Raw genomic sequence first — 26,005 nt, forward strand, 5'->3', positions numbered from 1 at the left:
GTCATAAAAAAAAAGTTACTTAATATTTTTAAAATCTAAAAAAAGCATCTGAAAGATGATGAAATTTACTATAATATAAGTCTATGTGTTATTTTTGGTTAAAAAAATGGCTTCTACCCCCCCCCCCCCTATGGCCTTAATTATAAACTAGTCTGATTTTTTAACTAGTATGAGATTTTTCAAATAATAATACCAAACTAGACTGATTTAGAAAGACCCTTTTTCAAATAAAACTTGGGCTGGTTGTGTGACAACCTTGTTTTAACTTAAAATCTAACTTAACAAGTGGTTGTTATAAATATTTGTTATCAATATAAATACTGAGTAAAATTATTTAATACATGACATAAACATAAAAATAGTGGTATAACTTTACATCAATCTACAAATTTTGTTACTTATATATGTTAAATATTTTACAAGTATTATATAAGTTTTACATAGCAAACTTGATTTACTCTACAACTTTAATCCAGCTTTGAATGTTTATTTTACCTCTAGGCTATTTATAAATATACGAGGAATAGATAATGAGAACTGAAGTCTATTTAAATACTTAGAAACTAATTTAATTCAACTAACAGTAAAAAAATTGTTAAAAAGGTTCATTAAAATTTGTATGTAAAATAGAAAAACACTAACCCTTTTTTTTTGTTGCTTGTAGCATTGTAGTTTATGTTGACAAATCACAAATATGATGCATAGTATCGAAACAGTCACAACAAACAAACGAAAGACAAAACTGCAACATTATGAAGCTAAACAAACTATCAGAGGTTATCTTTATTTTATTTTCAATTCAAGACACAAAAACAAGCATGATGATTAAAATGTTCAAGCTTCATCTTGCATACACTCATAAGAGTATTTCTATTAAAAATCAGTAAAAAAGAAGTAACAAGGAGGATCTGATAAAACAAAAGAAGGATATAACCTGTTACCCTATTCTAAGAAAGAATAAAGTATTTGGTCATACTAACAAGAACTTTGATTTGGCCTACTCGGTTACTGTTTTCAAATTGCAGTTTACTGAAGATTTTCTTCTAGTTGTGTTTCTCAGATTGTTAATTGTTTTTTTAGATCTAAAAAGGTGATTATACTTATGGTATAACATACAAGTTGATAAATCTTTGTTTTCCTCAATAACACTTTTCTGTCTTTGGATATTACAACACCTACTTGTGCCACATGGTTTGCCAATAAAAAGAACTAAAATAGTTTTTTGAAATATATAATCATATCTTATGTATTTACTTTTACATTTTGCATGATAATGCCTAACAATCAATGGGAAAGAATTGGGAAACTCATCTTTTCTAAACCTACCTATCTTTTTTGGGATAAAACCGTTTTCAGATGGTACTATTGAAATATTGTGCCAATGTGACCCACCCCATCCTTTTTGCATTGTCCACTGACAAGATCCTTGATAATTTTTGTAATTAATATCTACTTTAAAGTAGCAATTAGCAAACTTTGTTATAGAGTCTTTACCTAACTTTACAACATTTTTATTTATAATTATTTCAACAGCTTTCAAGTAATGCAACTTGTATTTTTTAGATAGTTTATCAATGTCCAAATTCAAATCATCATCTTTTATTTCAAACGAAAATAAACCATTTTGAATTGAAGACCTGTCAGTATTATGTAAAGCAGGGTGGTCATCAAAACTTAGCATAGCAGATGAAGCTGATTTAGGAGAAGAAAAGGTAGAAAGACTGGATGAAGTTGGTTGATTGTTTAAAAGTTTCGGCTCATTTGAAATATTAAAAGCTTTGCTAAAACTTCTTTTAATATGAGAAACTGACCTATTAGGAGTAGATAAATGTGTTAAATTATTTTTATTCAAATTTGTTTCAAAATTGATAACTTTAATTTCATTCATTTTTTTCTCTTCAACATTTATAATAGCTTTCTTCAAAAATGCATACAATTCATCATTTTGAGAAATTTCTTTTTCAAAACATTCATTTGAGATTGATTTCTGCTTTTGCATTTTCTTTTTCCAAAAATTGAAAAACTCATTTGCATTCTGTTAGAAAAAAGAGAATTTAGTTTAAAAAACAATAATAAATACAGTAAATCATTATAATTTTATCAAAATTAAAAATAACTAAATCAAAGTTGTCTAATAAAACAAACTAACCATACTGTGTTCTGTAACTCAATATTCTTACTAAAGTAATACCTAAAAAAAATGAACATTTAAAAAGACTTGCGTAAAGCAAAACATTAACAACAACAAAAATACGTATAAAAATTAGTTTGTAGAAATTATAAAAAAAGTGTAGTATATATTTATTTATTTGGTAACATAAGAAAAATATTATTTGGCTCCAATTTTTGTCGGACACTATTGATATAATCTTATAATAAAGCTAAAAACTATATATTTAATTTTAAGCATGTGTATATAAATTTATATAACGAAAAAAAAATATATTTTCTAGACTAAACCCAATGTGGTAGACTTTTAAATAAATTAATTTCAAACAGCAAAATTAAAAGACTCAAGGCATACAAAATAGTCCTATTGTTTAAAAATTTGATATTTGCATTAAGTTCATACATAAGAGCATTATAATATATAGTGCTATTAATTAGTAATAAAGAAAACTTATTGCTTTGAGAATCAATACAAACTTTTAAACAGTAGTGAAAAACACCTTTCTTTATTCTTACTATTTATGTTTACTATACTTTCACAAATTTTCAATTATATCTAAGAGAATATAATGACTTTTAAGAAAACTACAAAAAATCTAGGGAAGTGGAGACCCTGTTTTAAGAGTTAAAGAACCATTAAAGGAACTGTATTTTATGTAAAATTTGATTAAGCTAGCCTTAGTCAGCCTAAACTTATGAAAATTTAATATAAAAATATTGAGCCATCATTGAGGGTTCATGCTTAAATTCCTACATATAAACAAATAATATCAAAAGTATATAATAATAAAATAGTTTTAACAGAAAAACTTAATTAATAATCTAGCCTGAGACCCACAGAACAGTTTAAACTAGCTGAAGTTGGCCATAGTCTTCCATAAGTTTTAAACTAACCAGAGTTATCTAGCCTAGTATGAGTGAGTAGCAACTTTGTCACTGACTTTAGCAACCATATTTTCTCTATCTTTCACTTCTAATAGCAGTAAAGGGCATAAGGGGTGAAAACACTTTTTTCACAATTTGATCTTATGTTATATAGTTTCTGCTAGGCTACAAGATGCTTTTTACAGGCTTTAAAAATTCAAATAATTTTTAAGATATAGCCGGTCAAAGTCGAAGGCAACAATAGGTTTCTTATGGGAGACACAAACTAAAACAGCAAATAACTAGAAATCACTAAATATCTATCTCTTCCTACGTTTTTTGAGATAACTGCCTAAAATTTTGAGAAAGTGTTCCTTGCAATATTAAGAAAATTCTGTCGGAACAAAACTTAAAATATAATTATAAAAAAAATTTATAAAATAATTTTTTTTTTGTTTATTTTTTTTTAATTATAGTTTAAATTTCATTTTCATTATATATTTTTATATTATATTTTTACTTTTGAACTTTTTTAATTCTTTCCAATACAATTTTCTTATGGTAATAAGGAACACTTCTTGAAAGTTTGAGGAAACTATCTCAAAAATTGTAGGAGAAAATAGATTTTTAGTGATTTCTAGTTATTTGCTGTTTTAATTTGCACCTCCCATAACAAACCTATTGCTGCCTCCGACTTTTACCAGCTATATCTCAAAAACTGTTTTGATTTTCTTAAATGTGTAAAAAGCAAATTGTACCTTAGTAAAAACTATATAAAATAACATCAAATTGTAAAAAAAAAAGTGTTTTACACCCCCCCCCCCCCCTTATGCCCTTAATCAATATATATAGTAGTATTTTCCCTATAATATATTTATAATTTAACTTAATAGATTAAAATGTCTTCATACAGTTTTTAGTGTAAATAATAACAACAAAAATCATTTGCCATAGACCATGGTTTGGCAAACTGTGGCTCTTAATGTATTTCAAAGCTTGAAATATATATAACTTTAAAACAATAACAGTAAAGTAATTATGGTGAAAAATTACAACAAGGCTTTGAGTATGATAAAGAAAAGATTTATATATTAATCCTTAAATCGGTCCAGGACACAGTCAATTGTTTTTACTTGTGATTTTTTTTCCTGCATCAATAGTTACAAAAAACCATAAGATTGTTTAAAAAATATTTTGATTTTTTTGTGAAAGTTTGATATAGAGTAATAGAGCTTTATTGTTGCTTATTTCACAAAGTATTTTGTTTTAAATAGATTTTTTGACTACTAACAATAATGTGGCCCGCAGTTAAACTAAGTGCAAATCACAAGCAACTTTTTATTAGATATATTACTGCATCTTATGACAGGCTGTGGTAAACAGTCTTTGACTAGTTTAAATTTTTTATTTCTACATGAAATAGAACCCTAATTCTACACTGCAACTATTTCAATTAAAGTCTATAAAGCCTATAAAAGGGGGTAAATAACTTTTTTAAGCTATTCTTTTTTAAGCTAGCAGTTGTTTTTAACCATTTTTAAAGACTAAGTACCTTTTGAGCGCGATTAAAGTCAGAAAGCTAAATAGTTTCTAAGTGGGTGGTACAAATTAAAAAGGCAGAAATAAAGGATTTTACAAAAACCTATAAATTCTTAAGTTTTTGAGGAATTGAATAAAAACTTCCTCAGTGTAGTCTTTAATAAATTTTGAACAACCTTTTTTTTAATAGAAATTTTGTTAAATAAGAAATTTAAAAAATAATAAACAAAAAACCTCTTTATTTTAATTTTATTCATTAAGTTAATTTATCTTTTTTTTTATCCGCTTCCCAAAAATTGATTTTAATATTAAAAAGAGCTATTTTTTAAATGTGAACTAGTTGCTTTTAAAATTAAGGAGATATATTTTAGTTAACTTTTCAATATTCCAAAAAAAAATCACCAATGAAAAATCATTATTCCATCTGCTATTTTGAATTTTTCTACCAAACTAATTATTTCTAAAAAATTAATAGAAATTTTATTGTTCTATAATAAGTATCATATAGATTATAGTATATACTCAAAGTATTCAAATATAAGCTAGTTCTCATTTTTGTAAAAAAAATGTTGGTCCCGTTATTGTTAAAATAAAGTGAAGTGGGAATCATGTTCTTGACAAAAACTATTACATATATAGCAATATTAAAATTTAAACTGTATGTAAGCTTGGTAATTTCATTTTATATTTTATTGCAAACTGATTGTTACAAATCATGAAATTGAACAATTCAGAATTGATCAAAATTTAATTAAAATTGCTTGTATACAGGGAACTTTAGAGAAATCAATTGTAGTAGAAACACTAATAGTAATTTAGCTGGCCAAAGCATTTATAAACTTTAAATCTTGTCAGCAAAAAAAAAAGGTTTATATTATACAAAAAATAATGTACTACTTAAAAGGAGAATTATTGTACCTAAATTTAAGCTTACTTGAGACTCACTTTATTGTATTGAGGTAGAATAAATGAATTTAGAATCAAAGTCAAAATATATATATAACAGGGTTGCTATTGTTTGAAACAAAAACCAGTCTGAGTAAAAAGAAACTATCCTGGGTTACATCTAGCAAGGCTGAGTGTCAGCCTGTGTTTAGTGGAAAACTTATTGAAATAGGTTATATAAACCAAAAACTGAAAAATATCTACAAACAAGCTTAAATACCTAAAAAACAAAATAGTAACAAATAACTTAAATATTTAACTTTTAGGAAAAACAATAATTCAAAAAAACTTGGTGGTAACTAGTTTTTAAAAAATTTTTTAAAGTTTTTTTTTTAAAAGTTTATCTGATTTTTTTTTCAGGTCTTTCAAAGTACAAGTTTTCTATTCTTTTTATTATAAAAATTAAATTTAGGGTAAAAAATGGCATTTGATAGTATTAAATTAGTAAAAAATTACTGAAGTTCTAGTTAAAATGTGTTAATTAAAAATACAACTAAAATATATTTATTAGTTACAATAATTATTTCTTATCTAATCAAAATTTCATTTTTTAACATGTAAATATTGTTCAAAAATCTCTTTTCAGATTAATTGATTACTATGAAAAAAACGAGGTTGCCACTCTTAAAGTCAAAAAAAAATTGTCCTGAGTGACCTACTACTTGAGTCATCTTGATTTTTTTAAATCCTTTAAAAAAAATCTAACTTTTCAAATTCAATAAAAACCAAGTTCTTTAACAAAATTGGTTATAAAATAGAAAAATATAGAAAATAACTGGCCTGAGAATTTTAAGAAATCTATCTTGATACCATCCGGAGTTTTTTCTAAAAAAAAAAATTTAGTCAAGTCATTCTGAGTTTTAAAAATAAACTAGCTTGAGTAATCCTAAGAATTTAAAAAAAATTTTAACAGTCCTGAGTAACCTTGAGTGTGTGGCAACCCTGCTGATAGTTAGAAAAAAAATTTCAGACCCAGCTGAGTTTTGCTAAAAAACAGAAACAAGTCTTAGTTTTTTTAAATCAAACTAGCCTGAGTATTTCAAATGTTTCAAACTAGCATAAGTGTGTTGTAATTATCTTTCAAAACTGATATGCATTAATCAAAAAATATATAATTTAAGCTTAAGTAGCATGAGAATGTTAAGTTGATAAATTTTATGTAGTATTAAGGGACTTAAGGGGGGTAAATCACCTTTTTCACAATTTGATCTTATTTTATAGAGTTTTAACTAAACTACAAGATACTTTTTACCAATATTAAAAATTCAAAATTGTTTCTTAAAATTGTTTAAGAATTGCAAAAATGAACATTTTTTCAAAGAATCTATGCCTCAACATAAAACCCCAATATTCATTGACTTTTGATTTGTTATACAAAACAAGATACGCTTTTTTATATAAATAAAAAAGACCGCTGTACCTTTAATAATAAGAAAAGGAACAAATAATGAAAATGAGCAGAATAACTAGATGGAAAAAGTTAGTTATTTCTGTGACAAAGCTTTATATTAAACTTGCAATTAAAAGCTTCACTGAGCAAAAAAGGTACACTTTAAAAAAGATCTTTTTATACATAAAACTAATCATTCACCACAAACTAATTAAAGGTACTAAGAACAGAAAAAGGCAAATATTGCTTATTTTGGAACATTTTAGTTTGGTCAATTATGTTAATTTCCTCATAGTTTTTCTGAAAAAGTATTTTCTTTTTTAAATATAGCTTTAATTTTAATTTAATTACGAAAAATTTCTGTTTTAAAAGTACGCAGTTACTGAAGGGTAGCGATTCTTAATCTAGGGGTAAATTACCTTGTTATAGGGGGTAAATTTTCTTTATTATAAATTATGTATTTTAACTATTTTAAATTGTATTTTAATTTATAAGTTAATATTCAACTGTGTTTTTTTTTTTAATAAAAGTATTAAGTTTTACAATTTTTTATTTTGATAGGCTTTAAGTTCGATTAACTTCTCAAAATTAAACACATTTTTGAATATTAAGAGTAAATTTGGTAATTAACTTGAAAAAAGAGGTAATTTTTTTAATAATATTCTAAAAGGGGCAAACGCGAAAAAAGGTTAAGAACCGCTGCTGTAGAGAAAGATAAAGAATTCGACCAGGCAGTTTTTATTAGGATATGGGTCAAGTTTACTGAAAAATCCTTTTTGGGACATAGTGTTAGTACTTTAAAAATTTTCTATTTTAACTAAATATATATGTGTAAGCTATGAGTTTAATGAAGCAAACACTTTTAAAAACTTTATTCATATTTAAGTCCTAGACATGACATTAAGGGTATGCGTAGTGTCCAACTCGATATCCAGTTTTTTTCGTGTAACAGATCCTAGGGCAAAAAAGTTTTAGCGCTTTTTTTATTATCGTTAAAGAAACAACAATAATACGTCAGGTAATGACCAGCTTAATACTTTTTTCGGTACAACTTTTACGGTTTTTACTAAAGTTCTTTAGTTTTCACGCTTACTCGTATCCTTATTTTTACTTCTACAATGATGTTTTATACATCATCATTTAGCTCAGTGGTCGGCACGGCACGGTGTACACTGGTGCACACTAGTGTACATGAAATTTCTTTTAGGGTGCACGAGACTTTTGGGGTGCATGAAACTTGTTTTAGGGTACATGATTTTTTTTGCGCAGAAACTAAATTAAAGTTTTTCTCTTTACATTTAAGACACATTAAACCTTGATATCTAATTGACCATTTTGTTGTTAATAAACGACAATTTTTACTCTCCTAGTTCTATTCTGTTACATTCTGTAAAAATTCTTCCACCCTTAGCCGCCCAAAGAAAAACCGAAATGAGGAAGTATCATAGATTCTTAAAACAAAAATAAAACGGTTAGTATTCTATTAATGTTAAATTTTATTAAATCTTATTGTTTAAAAGCGTTTTGCTACATGAAAAATCACTGTATTAATCAGCTTTTTCAACTAATATTTGACAAAAATTAGTTAGGCCGAAAAAATTCAATTATGTTTTACTTATAATAAAATTAAACTATAGAAAGGTTATAAACATCAGGGCTGTTACATACTTAGCTCTCTAAGAATAAAGAAGTCTAGTTTTAAATCATGAAAAACCTAGACCAACTGATGCTAGTTTTAATATATCTACATAAACTCAGCTTGACTGAGACTAGTTATAAATTTATTAAAAATCTTGGATTTATTTTGAACTCTTTTAAAAATCTTTAACTGTTGCATTACTTGAAACTTTTTAATTTGTAATTAGTTATTAATATCTAAAAAATTCAAGATCTATAAACAACTAATTTTCATTGTAATTTAAATTAGTTTTTTGCTTATATATACCACTCTTAAAGGCTACCTTGTGTACTAAGTCTAGTCTTTAGTCACTCAGGCTTATTTTCTGAGTGATACAAGTAAAATATTGTTGTAAAAATTAGATCATCGATATTAAAAGTTTATTGAAATGGATAGGGTAAACTGGTAAATTTAAAGTTAGCGTGTAAAAAATAATTGAGTGTTACCGAATTACTAGTAAAAAAAAAGATTAAAAGTGTTTACATATTCTTAAACACTAGCGGCGCTAAAGAATGCAAATTGGAATGCACAGAACTTTTTGTGACTAGGGTTCACGGATTCGAAGTGGCATACCGACCACTGATTTAGCTTATAGAATTTAGTTTTCAAACTAGCTAATTTTTTATTAGTATATTGTTTTTTAGCGAGAAAAAAGCGCTCAAAATACTTGGTCCTAGGACTTGGTGCACGAAAAAACCTTACGTCTTGTCCAGGACAAAATATAATGGTATAAATATTGAACCTAAAAAAATTGTTTAAAAATCTACACAAAACTTATTAATCTGCAGTATACCTATAAACTTTTTTTTTAAACTAAATAATTTTTGAAATATTAAGCATTGAATTATTCTTATTATTTGATAATTATAAGCTACTTTATTTATAAAGTACAAAAAAAATGCGAATGATTTGATTTTAATAAATTTTCCTTGGAGGCGCTAAATTACATAAAATTATTTGAATACATAATTAAAGCCATAGGGGATGGGGGTAAGCCATGTTATTAACAAGTTGATCTCATTTTATAGAGTTTTTTCTAAGCTTCAAGTTGTTTTTTTATCGTTTTATAAAATTCGAAATATTTTTTAAGATATCACGAGTCAAAGTCGGGCCACATAATAGGTTCCTAACAGGAAGGGAAAACTAAATCAGCGAAAAAGGACTATTTTGTTTTAAATCTATCTCCTCCTACATTTTTCAAGCAATCTTCTTCAAACTTTCACAGTCCAATCTTTATACAAAAATAAAAAAACTTTACTTTGGACATTGAAAATCTTTTTTTTTTTTTTTTGAAAAAATACTTTTTTTTAAATTTTTGCAATAAAATTTTTATTTTTATAAGTTATTAAAATTCATAGTTAACGTTTTTTACTTTTGTTATAAGGAACGTTTCCTGAAAATTTGAAGAAGATTGCTTGAAAAATGAAGGAGGAGATAGATTTTTAGTAAATTTTAAAATTTCCGAGAAAATTGACTCCGAAAAATTTGCGGTCCATACGTTTGTTTCGGAAACTTTTAACAAAAAATAAAATATCTCGAAAGTTAAATGATATTTTTAAATTCTATAAAAACTGGCTTGTAGTTTGTACTAGAAGCTTTCATATAAAAACCAAAGTTAATTTTTGTAAAAAAAAAGTGTTTTACTCCCCCCTATGGCCTTAAATTGTCTTTTTATCAATAAACAGCTAAAATATAATTTAGCTTAGATAAAACAAAAGTATATTTTTTACAAGTCAAATAACTCTGTTAAAGTTAATAATTAGTTTTTAAATAGTTTTTCAACTTTTTTTTATAGTACTATTTGTTTTATAATAAGCTGAGTATATAAAAACAACTTTTGCAGTATTTATTTGAGATTTTTAGATTTCACACTCAATAGCATCCTTATTTATAATTTTTAAATAATGTTGTATTATATTATCTTTAAGTGTAATGTACGTAGTTTCTTAAATATTTCTTTTCAATATTTGGTCTGTAGGAATGGTGCTGTAGCCCATAGAAAAATTGCTACACACTCTTTATTTTTCTGTAAATGTAACAGTTCAGACAAAAACAAAAGGTATTTATATTTTTCATGATTTTTTTTTCTAATTTGACAAAACAATTTAAACTATATAAAAATCTTAATACTTAAAACCCCAAATACAATACATGGCAATGAGTTTAGATTATTGCACATCAGTATATAATCTGAACCTGAGTCTTTGCACCTGTTTACATCTGATTTAAAATAAATGCGAACTTAAGAAGCAGGTTAACGATTAATTATCTATATAATTTGCTAAAACTGGTTTTTAAAACGTCTCTTATCAACTAAAATGTAATATAAGTATATTTTCTTTGTACGAAATAAAACATAAGTGTACTAGGCATTTTGTTAATAAAAAAAAATTAAAACAATAATAAAAAATGATGATAAAAAAACAAATGCTTAGAGGTTTGTTCTTTTATTTTCATAATCCTTACATTTTTAGTTAAATTCTTTTTTTTTTCACACAAATAAAAAGAAACTTTTCTTTTTGGGCCGAGATATTTTTGAACTTTTTATTCGTTCAAACGACAAACTATAACAAAGTAATCATGATGTAAATACTCACTTACTATTAAATAACGTTATATTCTATTGATTAATATAATAGTTTGGTTTTGGTACTGGTTTTAATTAAAAAGTTTAAACATAACTGACTCATTTTCGAAAAAAGTTTATTTATTAATTTCGTTTAGCTCTCTTCAGAATAACATTGCTAAAAACTATGAATATTGTAGAGTAATTTTAGTTATATATAATGAATTTGAAAAGTCTAACAAAAAATAGTTACGTCATAAAGTATAAAAGTCTGTTTAGAAAAAGTTTGAAAAATAGAATAGAGCTGTACTGAACTAACTTGAAGTAATTTATAAGACAAAATTGCTAAAACAAAAACATTTAAATAGTAGAAATTTTTACCTTAAACTAAATTAAATAAAAAGCACATTAAAAAATACGACAATAACGACAACAAAATAATACTACTAAAGACCCTATTTGTAAAGTTTTAAATTGTAAAAATCCCTTAGTTTGCAAATTTTTGGCTCGCGAGATCTAATAAACAGAGATTCTAGAACTGAAAGATGGTAGGTGTTTCTAGCTCGGGATAGGATTTCGAACCTATTATCCAGGTAGTTCTCGGCACAAACAGGGTTGTTGAGGAGGTGCTGATGAATAGATGACTGTTCACCTTTAGGCTTCACGTCGTCATTAAAAATAAACCTTTTAAGCTTTTTCGTGACATGCTGCTCTCGCCTGACGTGGAAACGTTGAGATGTACGACCTACGTAGTCATTTCCGCAATGACATTTAAATATGTAAACTACATTACTCAAATCATGGGTAGGTGTGGCATCTTTTACGATTCTGTTGAGTGGGCGGTTGGTGTAAGATCATACAATGCATTACCAACAGAGCTATTAAAATTTGCACTGCTGACTGTTTGAATCTAGAATTTGACAACATCTACAAAATTTTTCTCTCACTAGGTTACCCCGAAACAGTCATCAAGAAGACAATTAAGGCAACTCAGTCCAAAATGAATCGCTTACCCTCTTTCGGCCCACATCCTTGCCCAGTGTACCTCCGCCTTCCTTATATGGGTGAAAACTCAATAGGACTGGCTAAGCAAGCTTCATTGGCTATAAAATCCACCTTTGACAGCGTTTCGCTACGTGTTGTGTACAACACCAACCGCCCACTCAACGGAATCGTAAAAGATGCCACACCTACCCATGATTTGAGTAATGTAGTTTACATATTTAAATGTCATTGCGGAAATGACTACGTAGGTCGTACATCTCAACGTTTCCACGTCAGGCGAGAGCAGCATGTCACGAAAAAGCTTAAAAGGTTTATTTTTAATGACGACGTGAAGCCTAAAGGTGAACAGTCATCTATTCATCAGCACCTCCTCAACAACCCTGTTTGTGCCGAGAACTACCTGGATAATAGGTTCGAAATCCTATCCCGAGCTAGAAACACCTACCATCTTTCAGTTCTAGAATCTCTGTTTATTAGATCTCGCGAGCCAAAAATTTGCAAACTAAGGGATTTTTACAATTTAAAACTTTACAAATAGGGTCTTTAGTAGTATTATTTTGTTGTCGTTATTGTCGTATTTTTTAATGTGCTTTTTATTTAATTTAGTTTAAGGTAAAAATTTCTACTATTTAAATGTTTTTGTTTTAGCAATTTTGTCTTATAAATTACTTCAAGTTAGTTCAGTACAGCTCTATTCTATTTTTCAAACTTTTTCTAAACAGACTTTTATACTTTATGACGTAACTATTTTTTGTTAGACTTTTCAAATTCATTATATATAACTAAAATTACTCTACAATATTCATAGTTTTTAGCAATGTTATTCTGAAGAGAGCTAAACGAAATTAATAAATAAACTTTTTTCGAAAATGAGTCAGTTATGTTTAAACTTTTTAATTAATATAATAATAACATATTGATTCAGTTGCCTAGTGATTCGTTGTTTTCGTTAAATAAACTGTAACCTGTTTGTTTTAAAAAATTGATTTGATCTAAAATTTGTGAGTTAATAACTTATTTATTGATTCTTTTAAAAAATAATTATTTAAATTTTCTACAGTATATTTTTTTTTAATATAATACTTTTGTATTGTCACTTTTTTTAAAGTAACCATGTTGAACATAGTGGTTTTAAGCTAAAAAATGCGCACCATAATGGCAGTCCGTACCTAGAAAGTGCGTACTTAGCTGACAGGTAACTGTGTATAGAATATGACTCAAAATTAGAATATTTCATTCTCATTATTATATCCAGTTAATTAAATGTTTTCTATTAGTACCAACATAGTTTTATAAACTTAATGTATATTGAATTATAAGATGTAACGTTATAAGGCGTTAAATCCTGGAGATCCTGATAAGCTAAGCTTATCGGAATGTATATCACAGATGTTCTTGTGCTAAAACTTTATTTCAACTAACGGCGTTTCACTGCTCTCAAATAAATTTAAGAACAGATCTACGGAGTCTCAAAAAGCTCTAAGAATAGAGCTTTCTTAGAGCTTTTTGAGACTCCGTAGATCTGTTCTTAAATTTATTTGAGAGCAGTGAAACGCCGTTAGTTGAAATAAAGTTTTAGCACAAGAACATCTGTGATGTATATTGAATTAAATATGTTGATTAATGTATATAAAAAAATTAAACTAAAGTGAACTGCCGCTAGATTATTTTTTAAGTAAGCACTGCTGGTAAATAATAAAAACAAATAAAATTTATTTATATTTACATGCTGTTGAAAACATTCGTTATATATTTTCCTAAACATAGCTTGTTGTTTGGTTCCAGCAGACACTTTTTTGTTTGCAAGTTCTTTTCAAATTATTATATTTTTATTTTATAAGGTAATTGTAGCTTTCGTAGTTGTTTTTGCCAGTAGCTACTTGTATTTATAATAAAAGCAGTTTTTCCAAAATAAAAATACAAACGAAGTACAACAAGTTATTATGATAAGTTACTGTTTAAGAATATTCTAAGCAATCATTAGTTGCAATATTACGTACATGATTTATGATTAAACAATAAATATATTGTTGATACTATATATATGTAATATTAAGTTTTTTAAGGAAAATAAAACTGTGAAAATAGTTTATTCTATAAGATTTTCAACATTTTAATACTCTAATTTGATCACCCTGTCATAAAAAAGATGCTAACTAAGTTGAAACAGTGCAACAGAAACTTTTACTTTTAACTTACAATCGTTGCAACTTATTAAACATGCCATATCAACAAAGATCAACTAAACTAGGCTTAAAATCTCAGGAATATAGAAGATTTGAGATTTATATATCTACCTTTTTTGATTGTTAATGGAAAACCAAAAGCATTTTCTAATTTTGTTTTTAATAATAATTTGACATGTAAAAACTGTTTTTGAAATAGCGGCTCGCAGAGTTCTATTTTTCACAGAATAATATTTTTTTAACTACCACAGGACGTAACTTCTTGCGAGAATATAGAACATTTTTGTTCAAAACTTAATAAGAACTTACATTAGTAAATAGAAAAGTTGTTAGTAAAAATCGATGAAAACAACAGAAAATATAAGAAAAATAACAAAAAACTCAAAAGAAAACCTTACTTTTATTTAAACTAACTTCTGCTTACAATAAAAAACTATAAAAGTTTATGTTTCCCTACGCCTCCTACCAAAACCTTAAATTGTTTTATTATAATTTAAAATTATATTTGTATTAAAACTAAAGCTTCTAAATATTGATGACTTATTATCTTGGAAGTTTGTTTTTACTATGTATAATATGTATTTTAGTACTATCTTATTATTTTTTAACTAAAGCTTATTTGAAAAGTTCTTTTTTTGTTTTATTCAATTGATTTTCGTCTTTTAATATAGTAGTTTATCTTATAAGTCAACTCTGACGCCCTATGCCTTAAGCTGTTTGTGTTTTGAGTTTTTAGTTATGCGTCATTTAGTTATATCTATTATAACAAGAAAAACATTGAATTAAAAATGTTTATTATTCAGCCTGATTAACAACTAAAATCAGCCTGATCTAACATCTTTTCAACTATTACTCTAAATTTATTTACACCAAGTAATTAATATGCATCGTTAATATCAATCTAGTTTTTGAGGAAAATTTACAAACGTTCTACTTATGCTTTTTATTCTACGATAAAATAAATCTATTTGAACGCATGTCTGCATGTAGGACACGTATTATGGTCTTTAAACCATTTGTCCACGCACTTTTTACACAAGATATGGTCAATGTGACAGTCCAGACGGACCATTTGTGTTCCAATTTTCAACTCATCCATGCAAACAAGACACTGTTCACCTGCTAACGACTCGTCTGCAGTGAAATGTTTAAACTTGCTGATTCTTTCTGATGTGAGACCATTTCGCACGTTGTAGTTATGTGGCAAATCGATGATGTTTTGTAAAACGTTTTGTTGAGCTATTTCCCTGTGGTAGTTATCCAAATCCAAATCGTAGAACATGATTGGAGTTCTTTCCATTCGTTCTGCTATGGCCTGCATGCTATCAGAGAATCTATTTCGTGTAATCTGTGGATTTATATTTTTATATGTATGCGCTAAGCTATAAACATTAAACAGTTTTCCATACACAAATGTAAATAACTTTATCTTGATAGCAGGGTTGTTAATGTTATGTCAACTAAGTGTTGATTACTTTTCAATGAGATGCAACACTCTAGTATTTTTATGATTAATTATAAAACTGTAGAATAGACAAACGGCGTGCTTGCTAAATATTACAAAAATATTTAAACTTTTTAAACCAAAAATACAAACAAGAATATTTTTTATTAACTTGAGGTCTGTTGTAATGTACAAATTCTGCATCCACAATAGAAGGAGTTTGTACAGATCCAGAGCTTGTTGTAGAAGTTTGTTCCATCGTGTTTTGTTCAAGTGTACAATTAGGTTGTTCCTGTTAAGATTAAGCTGGTTAAATACTAGACATAGCATTAAAAAGTATTGTAAAAAGTGACTTAAAGTAATAATTTTATTTGTTAAACTTAAATAACGTAACAAAAATTAAAAATAGTCTTATTTTACGTGAATAAGTATTTTTGCATGAGAAGTTTGGTTTACAAAAAGTATTACCATAAATATAATAAAAACTGACTGTATTGTTTTCTATATATTGTGCATTCACAATAAGAGGAAGCTGTCTTCTTTGCGAAGCTGGTGTATACACATTGTAGTTATATTGTTCCATTTTGTTTTTATCTTAATTTCTGTTGACTATTAATAAAGAAGTCTTAAATGATAATACTGAATCTTGATAGTTAAGTAAAAGTTTAAACAATAAAATAACTTTACAAAAACAAACATGAAATAAATAAAGTTATTAAAAAAAAGATGCTTAACTAAAATTATAAGCCACGACTTTTAAAAACCTTAAAAAATTAAAATTGGATGCTTTAAAAAAATCATAATAACTACTAGTTTTCAAAACAATTTATTAACAAACTTACTTTAACCTTTGAGAAAAAAAATTAAAACGATATTAAACTAAAAAAAAATTTTTGAATTAAATAAGAATCTCTATCTTGATGATCTATCAGCAACTTATCTTAACTATTTATCTAACAAACGATTTTATACTTATCTTCATGCATGACTAAACACTACTTCAACATTTAAAAAATAGTAAGTAACAACAATACCAGGACTAAATACAAAACTTAAAGTTAAAAGTTAAAAAACTTTATTAAACAAGAAAAACAAACCAAAAAAAACCCTTAAAGTTAACAAATACACCCTCAATTTTATTTTGAATTTTATCAATTTAATTTTTATATTATTTATATACTAGTTTAATATCCTAATAGAACCTAATTACTGGTAAATATTTTTATGTGTAATATGACCTATATAAAACCAAAAGTATTAATTAAGCAGTATTTATTGTTTAAAAACAGTGGTCGGAAGCAAATTATAAATAAATTTTTTATTTGTTTTTGATAAAAACAGTAGAAGAAAAATAGATTTCAAAATGCAACTTATAAAAAAAAAGACTTATGATTTATAAATCTATTAGTTATAATAAATAAAAACAAGGTAAGAACAACATAATTTTAACTCTAACTTTTTTTTATAATTACTACTTTGAATAAAAAATTATAAACAAATTTACTTCAACCTTTGAAAAAAAAACTTTAAACATTATTAAATTAAAAAGAAAATTCTGCATGAAATATAAAGCTCCTATCTAAATGTCCTATTAGCTGCTCATCTCAACTAAATTAATATAGTTATTCCTCTAACAAACGCTTTTATACTTATCTTCATGCATGACTAAAAACTACTTCAACATTTACAAGAATAGTAAGTAAAAACAATTCCAGGACTAAATACAAAACTTAAAAGTTGGAAAACTTTATTAAATAAGAAAAATACATTAAAAAAGTCCCTTAATGCTTAAAAATACAACCTCAATTTTTTTTTAATTTAACTAAGAGGATCTTGATGAACTGGAATAAGGGAAGTATGAATACAATTTTCTTAAAATTCTTAATTTTCAAACCAATTAAGACTCAAAATATCTAGTAGCTTAAGATCTTATGAATAAAGTTTTAAAGCTAGAAATAAGATATTTGTTAGAAGTCATCAATAATAAAATTCAATAGCGACTTAAAGAAGAAAACTAGTATAGGGGCTTTTATTTATACAGATGACACATTTTTGTATACAATATTTTGAAATATAAACGCAAATACAGAAGAACAATAAACATAACATGGAGTCTAACCTCCCTCTATTCTTTTTTGGTTAAAAAGCGCTATATTAAACAATAAGCTTGAAATAGTAAGAGATATCTAAACTAACCTGCATTATAAAATTTAAAACTAGTTTCATTATGACTTAAAGTTTTAAAGTAAGGTAAAAAATAAAACCTGTTCAAGCTATGTCCCATATTAAACTTTAAACAGTTAAATTATTACAAAATTTTATAAAATACCGAGACAAAAAAATGTTTAAGTTAAAATTAACTAATGTTTTTATGAACTTGTTATATTTTTAGCTTTAATCTGAATACTTTGTTAAAACAGTTGAAGAGAGATAATAAGTTTATTTTAAAAGTAACTAAAAATTGTAACATCAAATATAGCTAATAACTAATAACTTTTTTTTTGCTCTTCGTCTGCAACTCAAGCATATCTAGTGTAAGCTTCTAATTTATCATAAAATACACATAAGACCTTTTTTTTGTCTTCACCTGCAACTCAAGAATATCTAGTGTAAGTTTCAAGTTATGGTCTCATGCCCCCCCCCCCCTGTGGCTCCTTTACTGCTCATGGCCCCCTGAGTATCTGTCATGGCCCCTTAGGGGGCCACTTGGCCCACTTTGGGAAACCCTGCGCTAAACTTATCTAAAACATACTAATACTCCTTAGATTCTAGCTTTCTTAACTAAAACTGATTTTATTGAATACTTTCTGCTAAAATACCGTTATATTCAAAAAAATATTTTTTGTTAAAGGTTTAAACTAGTTCCGATTATTCGAAGATCATAAAACACTTGTTACCACTTAGTAAAATTATGATTATTTTTATTTAAATGACTAAATTGGCCACCCTGTTAAGGAAAAAGCAAATGTCAATCTAAATTATATATATTATTTCATCTTATATGCCAAAAATGATTTAATTAAGCTTATATCTGTTTAATCGAGTTTTACACAAAAAAACATAAACAAAACAAAAGAAGTTTATGTTATATGCAGCAGAAAAATACGGAATTACGAAAAAAATCATTAAAACTATGACAATATTTGTTTAGGTGTTCAAATAAAACACCTCTCGTTTAACCAAAAGTTGACCAGGAGTAGATGAAGTAATGCGTTTATAAGAAACACGGGAGGCGGTTAGAGTCATGCAGGAGTGTTTCCATTGTGCGCAAGTAAATATCATATGCTTGCTAATGACCTGCAAATATTTTTGAATTGTGATAACTGCGAGACTAAATTGATTATTCAAACGATATTCTGACACTGCCCACCCAAATAAACTCCAACCCGATCAACTCCAACCCGAATCAACTCCCACCCGAATCAACTCCAACCCGAATCTACCCCACCCGATCAACTCCAACCCGAATCAACCCCACCCGAATCAACTCCAACCCGAATCAACCCCACCCGATCACTTTCCACTTGAATCAATTAATTAATTTGAATTAATTTATTGTTGTACAAGTTAAAACTTTTAATACGAAAAGAACTCACACTAAACTTTTTCTTGTACAATTAAAAATTTTATTACGAAAGGAACTTAAATTAAAATATTTAATTTTATTCTTCATCGAAACAATAAATCCTGAAGTATCTAAATTCAAATTTCACCGTTTGTTATTTTCGTTAAATAAACGTAATATATTTGTTTTAAAAGTTTGATTTGATCTAAAATTTGTGAGTTAATAACTTATTCATCGGTACATTAAAAAAATTTATCTAAATTTTATATAGTATTTTTTTTTTAAGTATAGTACTTTTGTTTTATTATTTTCTTTAGTAATCATATTCAACATAGCGTAAAGCTAAAAAATGCGTACAATACTGGCAGTTCGTACCTATAAAGTACCTACTTAGTTGACAAGTTACTTTATGTAGAACTTGACTTAAAATTAAAATTATTGTTTTTCGGCATTATTTTAAATCACTGAAATGTTTTTATGTATAACCATAGTTTTATAAACTAAATGTAAGTTAAAAAAGAAAACTGTAGTGACCTGCCGCTTTATTATTTCTTGAGTAAGCTCTCCTAATTTATTTATATCCACATGCTCTTGAAAACATTCGTTATATAATTTCCTAAACATAGCTTGTTGTTTGGTTCTAGCAGACACTTTTTTGTTTGCAACTTCTTTTCAAAACATTTTGAAAAGTTTTAAAAGCTAATTGTAGCTTTCGTAGTTGTTTTTACCAGCAGCTACTTTTGTTTGTACTAAAAGCGGTTTTTCCAAAATAAAAATACAAACGAAGTACAACAAGTTATTATGATAAGTTACTGTTTAAGAATATTCTAAGCAGTAAAGAAAATAATTTTTATTTTGATGGGTTTACCTTGTCTGCTTCTTTTGGATTAAACGCTTTAGCTCTAACATGTATATTAGTTTTATGAAAAATTCTATTTTTAAAAAATTTCAGTAGTTTGGTTTTAAGACTCTCTCATTAAAAATTTGAAACAAAACAAAAAAGCGAGAAGTTGTTCTAACCTATACTTAAATTTTCAAAAGTAACGGAAACGTTGCTCATTAAAAAACAATACTGTCAAAAAATAGAACTAGTTAGCTAACAAATTAAATTATTACATAGCTTGAAATGGTTCTAGTTTATTGTACGAGACAAAAATACTTCTTTTTTCTAAAAAATGATAACTTGAAAATAAGCTTACTAGGAAAAATTCCGTAAAAGACATCTAAAATTTGACAGAAGTAGCAAAAGACAAGCTTTTTTTAATTTAAAATGATAATACACTTTTAACTTAAAACTAAATTTGATGACTTACAAAGATTAATTCTAATTGTAAAAATCTATATTTGTTTTGAAACATGCATTAATATTTTTATTGAAACAAAATTTCACGTAACATCAATATTGCTTAATAAAATAATAATCTTAATAATTTAATCTAGGTACGAATAAATGTCTTTAAAAAATAACAGTTTTTTTACAAACAACAAAAAGTTGATATTAAAAGGCTGAAATTAAAAAAAATAATTCACAGTGGAAGTTTTATAAATAAGTAAACAACACAAATTTTTGAAATAAAAAAATAATTTTTGAGTACAATTTAAAGCATTTTTATTTTAGGCGTAAAAAATTATAATAAATTGTCCGGTTTAAGTGCAGCTTAAACTTTGATTTTAAGCTTTATTGTTAAAAACAAATACAGAATAAGCACTAGCTTAGTTAAACAAGAGTATTAATGTTAATATTAAAAATGGTCGTTTCAAACAAAAAAATCATACAAAAATCTTTCCTTTTTAATTTTGAAATAAAACTTTAAAATCAAAATGCAGCTTTATGATTGGTCAATATCAGGTGTGAGGTCAATCTGCTGAAAATTACCCTCTCCCCTGAAGCCCCTGATTCCAGCCATGAAATTAGCCGGTTTAGGCACATTTGAGCTTCCGTCTTTCTTAGTCTGGATAATTTGGTCCTTGGGCAGGTAGACCTGAGACGAATTGTCCCTTCTCATATGTGACAGGGCGGTTTGTGTGGAGTGGGTCAGCTTGGTGCGCAGGTTAGCCAACCTAATTGCTTTTCTTCTCAATTCCCATTCGTTCCACTGGTAGTCACGGTCGATGTTTTTCTCAGTTATGTGGGTGACAGTCTGCATTCCTTGGTCTTGTTTCATCACAGGGTGCCTTTTCTGATCACCTAGTTATTTTTTAGTTGTTACACACTTTGCTTACTTAATATTTAAATATAGTTAAATAAATATTACATATATTACAAATTATAACAATATATAAACTTATCTAAAAAAGTTTATTAAAAAAAATGTTTTGATTTATTATATGATTTAGTAATGGATAGAATATAATATTAATAAACTAAAAGCCTACTTGAATAAGATGATAGAGTTGAAAACTGCTGATATAGCTCAAGTAGCTGAATGAGTTCTGGTGATTTTTTTGCTACTTCAGCAATTTGTTGCCTGTAAAACTCAGGATCTTCAACAAACTTTTTGGCTGCATCAGAAGAGCTAAAAACATAGTACTGATCTCGGTACTCAAGAACTCCAATTCTTGGATTACCAGGCAATAACAGTCTGTCGTTTGCGGCAAGAGTAAAGCCACAGTACCCTTTATACTGATAAATTAGATTTTCAAAACTCTTTGTTGTTTCAGGAAATAACCAAGACACATTTGGTTTGTTAACATACTCATTAGGATCAACACAATTTTTTGCATTTTCGTCCATTCTCTCAATGTCGGTTTTTATTGTCAATTGATCTAAATAAGGAGCCAAAAGCTCTTTAGGAAGTACTTCTTTGTGTGTTCTGGTGAACTGCTCTAAATTGGCAAGTAAATTACTCAAAACACTCAGAAGAACCATTTCATCTTGGAAACATGTCCACAAGTTTGCTATAGTTACAAATTGAGGATAAACTTGAGCTGTTGGAACAGCCGCTTTTGATTGTACAGTTTGTTGTAATGATTCCATACTGATTGCAAACTGGTTTATTAAATTGTCTACTTGCTTTGCACAGCCTATAATATCATTTAAAAGTATTCGAAGAAAACTCTCATGCTGTCTTACGTTAATTAATGATTCTTTAAACAATTCTAATGTCATCTCATTAGGCAAAGAAGGCTTAATTTTATCAAACTGTTCAACTAAAGCTGTATAGTAAACTGCTGATTCTTGACTACTTTGTATTTCAGCATCAACGTTTTGGGTGGTTGCAGGAATAGCTTCATTGAGTATAGCAGACAGGTTGTCGATTCCTTCTCCTCCTTTTCCACATTCTTTGTTAAAAAGACGAATACCAGTGACAATTAGAGTCAGCTCATGAAGCTGCCTTACCTTATCTCTTTTTGAAAGCTGCATGAAAGTGCCTAGTTCTGTCTGAGGAAAGACACTTTGCAGAGCCGCAGTAGCTTCCCTAACTACACCAATATCTGTTGGAGAGCCTAGACCTGACCTCAGTAGCAGGTATGAGACAATCTTTCTGTATAAGCTTTCTAATTCTTCTCTTGTTCTAGCCCGACTGTCTGTTATTTCCCTTGTAACTGGGTTTAATCTTGACTCTAGAACTTTTTTGTGCTCATCTAAAAACTCACGTCGACCTGTATAGTTCATGTCAAAGTAAACTTGCATTTTAACAGTGTCAAGACTAGGTGACTTTCTTTTACTCAGTCGTTCAACACAAAAGTCAATCAATCTTTGCACATCATTTTTTGTCAAGGTCCTGTCAACATTGAACTCATTATCAGGGTCTAGCACAACTGCTTTAACAATAAAAGCTACTAAAGTTTCAGAAAAACTTTCACCATTACTCTTGCATTCTTGTATGATTTCCCTAATAATATTTTTAATTACACTTTCTGCTTGGGCTCTTGACATTTCTTATGAGTTTGATTTCCTTTTCTCTTTAAATACAGACTCATTAAAATAAAAGTCTATGTGCTTAAAAATTAGTACTGCAATGTAATATGTATAGGGAAAAACAAAAACATAAGTATACAACACAAATATTAGAAAATTCAGAGTATTAAATTTATATATAATCAATTTTAAAACAAAAATTATAGCTACACAATAATCCTCATTTCTATCTAGTTGCTGCTATTTATACAACTAAGACTTTATAGTTGTTGATAAATAAAAAAATTAGCCTTTAATCTTTGATTATTATCAATTCTAGACTGTAAAGTGTAAAAGTTTGACTAGAATGTCATTTATAAATACACTTGTTCCGCAGATCAGAGCCTCTAATACATAGGGGAGACAACAAGATATGTACTTAGAAGTTAAATGATGACTATGGTACATTAAAAAAAACTGCACAATATTTTATTACCTTTATTTCACAGAATTCCAAAACTCAGACATTGTGTAAAGTTTTATAGTTATAAAATTATCTATGAAGAGTGAAATTCACAGCCTGGAATTGATAATAATCAATAAATTACTTATACGATTTGAAAACCTTGTAATTATTTTTATAATAGAACTTCTTTGCTTAATTAAAAAACAAACAAACTAACAATAAGATTTTTTAATTTCTACAAGAAAAGTATACAAACTTGTTTATTGAAATTTTAATGTTTGTTTTCTAATAAAAAATATTTATTTACGTAGAATACAACATTCAACAACAACACACATACTAAAATACTTGACTTTATTTGGTCAAATAAACTTTATATATAGATTAAACATATTTTGATATTTACAGTTTGTAAAATAATCTATAAAAATGGTAACTTGTACACATACAATTTACATTTTTTTAGTCTTTTTAAATTCCAAATTTCAATCACAATTTATCATTTATGTTTACAGTTTCAAGTAAAACTTAACTTTGTTCAAGAATACCTCACTACTATATTTTTAGTAAAAAAAGTTATTAATATAAAAATTATAAATATGTGAAGAACGATTTGATTATACAGAATTTTAATTAAACAGGGTTGTAAGTTTTGACAGCATTGAGAATTTAAAGAAGTAAAACTAAAATTATGTTCAACTTATTAAGTTGATAAAGATTTAATTTAAACATTAAATTGAGGTCATAATCAAACATAGGTAAGTTAAGTATGTAGCTATAAAACATACTTAACTTAAACCAAAAAAATCTGCAAACACTTTAATTACTAACACAAAAAGTTTACAGATAGTTTATAACTAAAAGGTTCTACATACAATTAAAAAACAAATATAGATATGGACAAAGTAATACAAAACTATTCTAAAATTTAAAATTAAGCGTTTTTAACAAAAGATCCTAGCGAAACAAGTTTAATGGATAATATAATAATAACAAACTATACAGTATCCTTTTTTTATTACTCTAACACGTGTTTCTGTGGGTTAACGAATTAACACACTTCAACAGAGTTCTGTAAAATAATAAATACTGTAAGGAAAGAATAGAAGCTAAAGAAGGTATATACATGTGTCCATTAAAAAAAACTGCTATAGATTTTTATAGGTTAATGGTTAATAATAGATAAAATACTTAATGCTAAATCTAGCTATAATAAAACTATATAATATTTGTAATTATTAAGTCTAAATTAAACAAATTAAAGTAAAAATATAATATAATATAACAAGTTATATTATAAACTACTTACATGAAGTGAAGGAAGTACTTATTCTTATTAGTTACTGGTTACTTATCATTCAAAAAATATACAATAATAATGTCACAATACTAATCTGTTATATATAAACATTAGGACAGGCTAGTTAACTTACACTACAAAGTTAGATAATTTATTCTTTATTTAGTAAAAAGTAGTAGAGCACTTTAATAAAAAAAGTTAACATGTAATCTAATGTGAATAAAAAAGTAAAACAACAAACATTAATTAATAAATTAAAAATTAAACAACAGTAAAGGCAACAAGTTAAGCTTTCAAAGCCCTGAGTAATAACTCAGTTACAGCACCATACATAAAACCACCATGACTTAAACTACATATATGTTATATAAATAACTAATTAATTATTGTTTTGAAAAGAGCAGTTGGGAATCTAAATTGAAGATCTTATACAGATATTTTAAATATTTAATAATTGAACTATGTTATAAATTACCGGTTTGTGTTCAATATGAAAGTTAAAATGAAAAACATAAAACAACTGTATATTCTCATTCTTGACTATATATTCTTGATATATTTATGTGTTAAGTTCCAAGTTTAATTGGAAACCTTTATTCAAATCACAGATAAACCAGGCTTTTTTACCTACTTACGCCCAATAGAACAGCTAGAGGTCTTTTTACTGCAGGTTTATACTTAGAATATAACCACCTTGTTGTTTTATGTTTTACATTTTAACTTTAATATTTAACACAAACCGGTAATTTATAACATATATATTATTAACAACAGTTAATAAATATTTAAAACATCTGTATAAAATCTTTAATTTAGATTCCCGACTGCTCTTTTCCAAAACAATAATTAATTAATCATTTATATAACATATAAGTAGTTTAAGTCATGGTGGTTTTATGTATGGCACTGTAACTTAATCATTAGTCAGGGCTTTGAAAGCTTAATTTATTGCCTTTACTAGTGTTAAATTTATTAATTCAATAATTAATGTTTGTTGTTTTACTTTTTTATTCACATTAGATAACATAATACCTTTTTTTTATTAAA

At 26.9% G+C, this 26,005-nt stretch overlaps 2 protein-coding genes across 2 annotated transcripts; both read right to left on the reverse strand.

Annotated features, from left to right (window-relative positions):
* Positions 1-15,306: 15,306 nt before the first annotated feature.
* On the reverse strand, positions 15,307-16,369 carry LOC145842951 (uncharacterized). Its single transcript, XM_082950425.1, has 3 exons — positions 16,277-16,369; positions 15,959-16,078; positions 15,307-15,690 (listed from the first exon to the last, which is right to left on the reverse strand). Exons 1-3 carry the CDS (start codon positions 16,367-16,369, stop codon positions 15,307-15,309), a joined length of 597 nt encoding a protein of 198 aa, XP_082806551.1.
* A 4,738-nt stretch (positions 16,370-21,107) lies between these two features.
* Positions 21,108-23,303, reverse strand: LOC145842259 (cilia- and flagella-associated protein 206-like). The gene is made up of 2 exons (XM_082949679.1): positions 21,728-23,303; positions 21,108-21,539 (listed from the first exon to the last, which is right to left on the reverse strand). The coding sequence occupies exons 1-2, from the start codon at positions 23,229-23,231 to the stop codon at positions 21,181-21,183; spliced, it is 1,863 nt and encodes a 620-aa protein (XP_082805805.1). The 5' UTR covers positions 23,232-23,303; the 3' UTR covers positions 21,108-21,180.
* Between the last annotated feature and the right edge of the window lie 2,702 nt (positions 23,304-26,005).

This window comes from Thalia democratica, chromosome 8 (assembly GCF_965202585.1).
Source record: "Thalia democratica chromosome 8, ktThaDemo2.hap1.1, whole genome shotgun sequence".
Lineage (NCBI taxonomy): Eukaryota > Metazoa > Chordata > Thaliacea > Salpida > Salpidae > Thalia > Thalia democratica.